Source organism: Seriola dumerili, unplaced genomic scaffold (genome assembly GCF_002260705.1).
Source record: "Seriola dumerili isolate Sdu_G_001 unplaced genomic scaffold, Sdu_1.0 BDQW01000097.1, whole genome shotgun sequence".
NCBI lineage: Eukaryota > Metazoa > Chordata > Actinopteri > Carangiformes > Carangidae > Seriola > Seriola dumerili.
In genome coordinates this window covers 2,056,726-2,064,356 of record NW_019174352.1, presented here as the reverse complement: position 1 = coordinate 2,064,356, position 7,631 = coordinate 2,056,726, and the positions used below count along the sequence as shown (strand labels likewise).

At 33.9% G+C, this 7,631-nt stretch overlaps 1 protein-coding gene across 2 annotated transcripts in view; it reads right to left on the bottom strand.

Moving 5' to 3' along the window:
* cunh12orf29 (chromosome unknown C12orf29 homolog) overlaps positions 1 to 7,182 on the bottom strand; it is a 22,202-nt gene extending 15,020 nt beyond the window's left edge. The window contains exons 1-6 of one of the 2 annotated variants that reach the window (XM_022746271.1): positions 6,980 to 7,182; positions 5,344 to 5,461; positions 5,056 to 5,151; positions 4,844 to 4,960; positions 3,594 to 3,791; positions 3,001 to 3,170 (exon numbers count right to left, since the gene is read on the bottom strand). In XM_022746271.1, the coding sequence (XP_022601992.1) occupies positions 3,001 to 3,170; positions 3,594 to 3,791; positions 4,844 to 4,960; positions 5,056 to 5,151; positions 5,344 to 5,461; positions 6,980 to 7,069 (789 nt within the window). In that variant the 5' untranslated portion in view covers positions 7,070 to 7,182. Of the gene's footprint in view, positions 1 to 3,000; positions 3,171 to 3,593; positions 3,792 to 4,843; positions 4,961 to 5,055; positions 5,152 to 5,343; positions 5,462 to 6,979 lie in introns of those variants that run through there. The other variant, XM_022746272.1, reaches the window with a different exon arrangement.
* Positions 7,183 to 7,631: the final 449 nt, after the last annotated feature.

Here is a 7,631-nt window from a genome sequence, read left to right as displayed (position 1 = left end):
AGGCATAAAAATGTCATAGTATAGTAAGGCATAAAAATGTCAAATTATGATAAGGTATGAAAACGTCATAGTATATTAAGGCATAAAAAGTCATAGTATAGTAAGGCATAAAAAAGTCAAATTATAATAAGGCATAAAAAAGTCATAGTATAGTAAGGTATAAAAATGTCATAGTATAGTAAGGCATAAAAATGTCATAGTATAGTAAGACATGAAAAAGTCAAATTATAATAAGGTAAAAAAATGTCGAAGTATAGTAAGGCATAAAAATGTCATAGTATAGTAAGACATGAAAAAGTCAAATTATAATAAGGTAAAAAAATGTCATAGTATAGTAAGGCATAAAAATGTCATAGTATAGTAAGACATGAAAAAGTCAAATTATAATAAGGTAAAAAAATGTCGAAGTATAGTAAGGCATAAAAATGTCATAGTATAGTAAGACATGAAAAAGTCAAATTATAATAAGGTAAAAAAATGTCATAGTATAGTAAGGCAAAAAAACATCATAGTATAGTAAGGCATAAAAATGTCAAATTATAATAAGGTATAAAAAAGTCATAGTATAGTAAGGCATAAAAAGTCATAGTATAGTAAGGCATAAAAACGTCATAGTATAGTAAGTCATAAAAAAATCATAGTATAGTAAGGCATCAAAAGTCATAGTATAGTAAGGCATAAAAATGTCAAATTATAACAAGGTATAAAAACGTCATAGTATAGTAAGGCATAAAAAGTCACAGTATAGTAAGGCATTAAAATGTCCTAGTATAGTAAGGCATAAAAATGTCAAATTATAATAAGGTATAAAAATGTCATAGTATAGCAAGGCATAAAAATGTCATAGTATAGCAAGGCATAAAAAGTCATAGCATAGTAAGGCATAAAAATGTCATAGTATAGTAAGGCATAAAAACATCATAGTATAGTAAGGCATAAAAAAGTCAAACTATTAAAAACGTCATAGTATAGTAAGGCATAAAAAGTCACAGTATAGTAAGGCATTAAAATGTCCTAGTATAGTAAGGCATAAAAATGTCAAATTATAATAAGGTATAAAAAGTCATAGTATAGTAAGGCATAAAAACATCATAGTATAGTAAGGCATAAAAAAGTCAAACTATAATAAGGTATAAAAAGTCATAGTATAGTAAGGCATCAAAAGTCATAGTATAGGTAAGGCATAAAAATGTCATAGTATAGTAAGGCATAAAAAAGTCAAATTATAATAACGTATGAAAAAGTCATAGTATAGTAAGGCATAAAAATGTCAAATTATAGTAAGTCATAAAACGTCATAGTATAGTAAGTCATAAAAACTTCATAGTATAGTAAGGGAAAAAAAAGTAATAGTATAGTAAGTCAAAGTATAGTAAGGTATAAAAAGTATTAAAGTAAGGTATTATACTAAGGCATAAAAAGTCATAGTATAGCAAGGCATAAAAAAGTCAAATTATAAAAAGGTATAAAAACATAGTATAGTAAGGCATAAAATGTCATAGTATAGTAAGTCATAAAAACGTCATACTATAGTAAGGCATAAAAAATCATAGTATAGTAAGGTATAAAAGACATAGTATAGTAAGGCATAAAAAGTCATAGTATAGTAAGTCTAAAAACTTCATAGTATAATAAGTCATAAAAACTTCATAGTATAGTAAGGCATAAAAATGTCAAAAAACGTAATAGTATACTAAGGCACAAAAATCATGAAAACGTCATAGTATAGTAAGGCATAAAAATGTCAAAAAACGTAATAGTATACTAAGGCACAAAAATGTCAACAAACGTCATAGTATAGTAAGGGAAAAAAAGTCATAGCATAGTACAGCATAAAAAAGTCATAGTATAGTAAGGCATAAAAAGTCATAAAAATGTCATAGTATAGCAAGGCATAAAAATGTCTTAGTATAGTAAGGCAAAAAAAAGTCATACCATAGTAAGGCATAAAAACGTCATAGTATAGTAAGGCATAAAAAAGTCATTATAGTAAGGCATAAAAAGTCATAGCATAGTATAGCATAAAAAAGTCATATTATAGTAAGGCATAAAAAGTCATAGTATAGTAAGGCATAAAAATGTCACAGTATAACAAGGCATAAAAAAGTCATAGTATAGTAAGGCATAAGAAGTCATAGTATAGTTAGGGAAAAAAAAGTCATAGCATAGTAAGGCATAAAAACGTCATAGTATAGTAAGGCATAAGTAGTCATAGTATAGTTAGGGAAACAAAAGTCATAGCATAGTAAGGCATAAAAACGCCATAGTATAGTAAGTCATAAAAAATCATAGTATAGTAAGGCATAAGTAGTCATAGTATAGTTAGGGAAACAAAAGTCATAGCATAGTAAGGCATAAAAACGCCATAGTATAGTAAGTCATAAAAAATCATAGTATAGTAAGGCATAAGTAGTCATAGTATAGTTAGGGAAACAAAAGTCATAGCATAGTAAGGCATAAAAACGCCATAGTGTATTGAGGCATAAAAACATCATAGTATAGTAAGAAAAAAAAGTCATAGTATAGTAAGGCATAAAAAAGTCAAAGTATAGTATGGCATAAAAACGTCATAGTATAGTAAGAAAAAACAAAGTCATAGTATAGTAAGGCTTAAAAAATCATAGTATAGTAAGGCATAAAAACACCATATTATAGCAAGGCATAAAAAATTCATAGTATATTAAGGCATAAAAAGTCATAGAATAGTACAGCATTAAAAGGCTATACTGTAGTAAGGCATAAAAAGTCATAGTAATAGTAAAGCATAAAAAAGACATAGTATATTAAGGCATAAAAAGTCATAGCATAGTACAGCATTAAAAGGTTATACTGTAGTAAGGCATAAAAAGTCATAGTAATAGTAAGGCATGAAAACTTCATAGTATATTATGGCATGAAAACATACTGCAGTAAAACTTACGTTTAGGGCCAGCCTTGCACAAAGGAAACTGTTTGAATGTGTCCAGTTAAGAAGCACCCCAGTGTATAAAGTCATCCCACCTTAATGAGTGTGCCGTCATTGCAGTGCCAGACGATGCCCTCGACTCGGCCCTCTGGATTTTCCTGGAACCAGGAGCAGAGCTGCTGGAAGTCCACGGGTGGAGGGTTTGTGATATAAACGCTCCCGTGTGACACCAGGCAGTGGACAGGCTGCTTCTTACTCCCCAGTCCTGCCAGAACAGTAACACTCCACTTTACAATACTGACAACTAAGATTAGGATTTGACTTTATTTGTTTAATCCAGTAACTATTTAGTACCAATTCATAACAAAAACTTCCTTTAATGTTTCCCCCGTTTTAGGAATGTTTAAATGTCTCTGAAAAGACCACTACATCTTAAGATTGGTAAAAGTCACACTTTGATCTCTTGTTTTAGCAAATATATTAGGGAATTGATAAACACATAGATTAAATGTGTTGTAAATATTACTGTGAAATTTGTTCACAAATAGGACACAGACAGGAAATCCTCTGTCTCTGCTGCGTGAAATAATAAAGGGATAACAGCATTTAGATAACAATCTGTTTGAAATTACTCTCCCTTGACAATAACGTAAATGCATGCTGAAGAAAAATGTAAATATCACATTACCATAAGGGTTCCCATTGACATTGGTTCCAATGAGCTCCAGCGTTTGTTCCATGAGCTCAGCCAGTGGAACAGTAGTGATCTCCAGCATGTCTTCATTGTCGGCGTTGGGCCTGAGAACAAGAGCCGCCCCGACTTCATAATCCACCACAGAGGAGTGCCAACAGTACTGCTTGTTGTCCTTCTCCACTGGAACCCAGCCTGAACATTCACAAGTACCACATCAATACAACTCCAGGCAGTATCGAGCATTTTACATCATGTTGATCATTACTATGTAAGAACTTGTACCAGGTTTGTAAATTCTGATCTTGAATGCTTCAAAATCAAGAATGATACAATTTTATTTTCTTTATCATAGAAGTGCCAGACAATAATATTGCTAAGTGTTATGAACTGCAGAGGTCTCTAAGTGAGTCAGAGTGACCTGCAGAGGTGGCAGCTACATGTTTTCTATATTGAGGACATTTATGTTAATAAGTCGATATAAATTCTTTTAAGGTCTGTCCTAATACCCACACTCCTAGAAAACATGACAAAGATCATGACATCAATCAAATAATAATATTAGTGTGATTCTTGCTAAGTTCCACATTGATTACATCTATATCAACTATCAAAAGTGTAATCAATATCATATCAGCTGAGTATTCTGGTAAGTGTTAAGTCACTGAAAATTAAAATGATTTCATAAACACACAAATAAACTTGGTATGTTAGTAGATGTTTAATTTTTAGGTCGACCCGTGTTGTTTGTTTTGGAGCTTTAATTCGATACTTAATACTCAATCCTGAACAGCACATATTGATACCATCATCATAACACAAAGGGAAAGATCTTGTATAGGCTTTTCTGTTCTTATGAGTTTGACACAATGAATGATGGGTAGTTTTAATCATGACTGAGGTGATGCAGGCAGCTGACATCTCCTCCTGCAAACACAGACCTTGTCAGAACATTTTGCAGTGTGTTGATTTAAGTTCAGAATTGAAATTAACAGGATTTATCCATTCATCCATCCACTCTCTGTAACCACATATCCTGCTCTGAGCTCAGTGTTAACTTTAATGGTGCCAAGGGCTGGAGGTTTTTATATCCTGCACTGGTGCAAGATTCAATCTGCCTTTAAGCAAAACTAATATCAGCTGTAACTGCACATGTGCAGTGAAGCTTTGCTAACGTACACACCCTGCAGGTTACAGCTGAAGAGGATTTGAATGACTATATTTATCTATGTGATATGGCAGAGAACCTGGAATGTGTCCGTGTTCGTCAGGCAGCGGGTGGCCATTGAGATGTTTGACCCCGTGAGCTGGGATCCACGTCTCCGGCACCGTCTTAAAATCTTCTTCTACGTTCCACGTGAAACCTGAAAACAAACACAAAGACAATAAAAACTAGTCCAACCTCCCTGCAGAAACGATGACACGTAATGTGCAAAAAAAAAAAATACTGGTCTTTAACCTTTACAGCTCCTGTGAGAGTGCTGGTACTTTTTGAACCTCTTCTCTGCTTGTTTGTTGGGTTTCCTGTCAAGTCGAGCCCAGAGGTACGGCTGCTCTACATGACAAAGATAAACCATGATTTAGTTCATCACACTGTACACACCAAGCAAATCATAACGGAGTCACTTTCATTGTTCGGTTTTTGTAGAAAAATGACGCCACTATCAATCGACATGTATCCAATTTACAACAATCACAATATGAAGCAAGAAAAACAAATAACCAGCTCATTCAGCTCGATACTCACCTTTATAAACTGTGACATAACAGCAGGTACCATCCAGTTTCTCTGTGGCGAGTGCACAGTCTACATTGGCCTCCAGAGCGACAGGGTTCACATTTTCAGTGGCGACAACTTGAAATTGCTGAAGACAAACAGACAGAGATGTTTAACCATTAGAAGTCTGAGAGAGATGACTGAACTTCTCTTTACTTATTATGGTTATTCACTTGTAATTTAAAAAATAAATCAACCATGTATCAAAACAGAAAGAAGCAGGACTTTGGTATAAGTCCCATTCCATTAACATGTTTTAAACACCTCTATGGTTCAACCACTAGGAGCTGCAAAAAAAATCTGACATTTTAATTCATTATTGTGGCGTCACTCTGCAGTTTTTGCCATAATGATTATAATACAATTTTCACTTCCCTGGCACTTATGACTGACCCATTTAAAATGAATTATAGATCCAGAGATGGACAGTGGCTCAGTGGTGAACAGCATCATGAACATCAATTGGAAAATGTCCCAGAATAATTTACTGACTGCCAAGCTTTAGCTTTTGTTTTCAGTAGTGCTGAAACAATCAGTCAACTGACAGAAAATGTACCAACCACATTTTCAATTTTTTTAATTTACTGTATTAATTGCTGAAAACATTTATCAAGTCAAAACACCAAAACATGTGTTTGTTCCAGCTTCTCATATGTGAGCCATCTGCTGTTTTTCTCTTTTTTTATGTTGTTGTGAGCTGAATATCTTTAGTTGTAGACTGTCAGACAAAACATGCGAGCTGTTGATGTTACTATCACATGTTGTAAATCAAATAAATTTACTGTGAGTGAACAGAACTTTGTAAATGACCAGAGGTTTTCTAAAAACATTTATACTATTATTGTGACCACATATATTTGTTTTTCAGGTATTTCAATAATTCAGTGGATTTACAAAACACACATTTCCATCTGATCATTATATCAACTGCATGTTAAGATGAACAATGAGTCTCGCAACAGTTTCTCCACAGTAATCACTGTAAAATGCAACAGTCCTACTGTAATTTAACAACTGGAAATCTGTTTCCACAAACTATCAAAACTCATGTGTATCCTCTGGGCAGGACAGAGTATGAGTTCGACCAGTTGTCAGTCAATGGTCTATGTTTTGGTACATAAATAGTTTCTACATGTTAATAGTTTTACAGTCAGCTCACTCACTTAAAACCAGAGTATTAACCTTAGTTAACACCAAAGTAACCAATAGGTATTGAACCCAGCACATGACATGAAAAAAAAAGACATTACTTTTACAATATTTTTAATAAATACGTAAAGTACCAATTAATACACAATATACATGGAAATTGTTCTGCTGCATTGTTTTGTTTTTTTCGTTTTTTTTTTTTAATATTAATACTCATGCACGTCAGCGTACAGGTGTGCAAAAATAAAATTGCGTATGTATCATTTTCAGTCAGACAGTAATTTACAGTCGGTCCCTAACTTAATGTTGTCATGGCGGGCTCGGTGGGCTCTTGTGGCCGTATTCAGACAGCGAACAGCGGCTGTCCGCAGGTCTGTTGAGCTGAATAATGAACGGTTCGTGATGTTTACAGATGAATGGCTGCTGCTGCTGCTGCTGCTGCTGCTGCTGCTCTCACCTGACAGGCTCGTTTTCTGGACTGTTCTTCTTTCACTTCCGTCAGAAACACACACGGTATCTTCTGCTGAACGGAGCCCAGACGTCGCATCTTTGTGTCGTCTTTAATTTCCACCTGAAGCCCCAAGAAACCTCGGGGTTTTTTTTTTTTTTCGCAGAGAAGAGCAGAAATTTTAGCGACGTTGCAGCATGGATGCAGGTGAGTTTTCTGGTCACGTGGTCTGGTTCTTCTTCGTCGGTGGACAAACAATGAAATGACTCATTAGCGCCACCTTGCTGTGGGCTCATTTTCCAAACTCAACTCCAGCCGCAAGTTTGGAGAGGTTTGAAGATTTTATGTATATTTATTTCCAACACACACTGCGTATATCTAAACTCTAAATCAAAATTTATGATGACATGACAATATATACATTTATTTAAAAACATCTTATTCTGCTTTGACTAATAACCTTTTTCCCACAAAAAAGGTCCATTACTTTGTTAAATATATATCTATCAAAAATCCCATCTACTCCTTCTCCCCCATTTAATAGAATCTACAAAAATGCAAATATTGTTCATTTCAAAGGTTGAACTTCTACACACAAGATACTCAACTTCACTAAAAGGTCCATTCTCAGTGTACATATGTGCACGGGATGCCTCAAGTT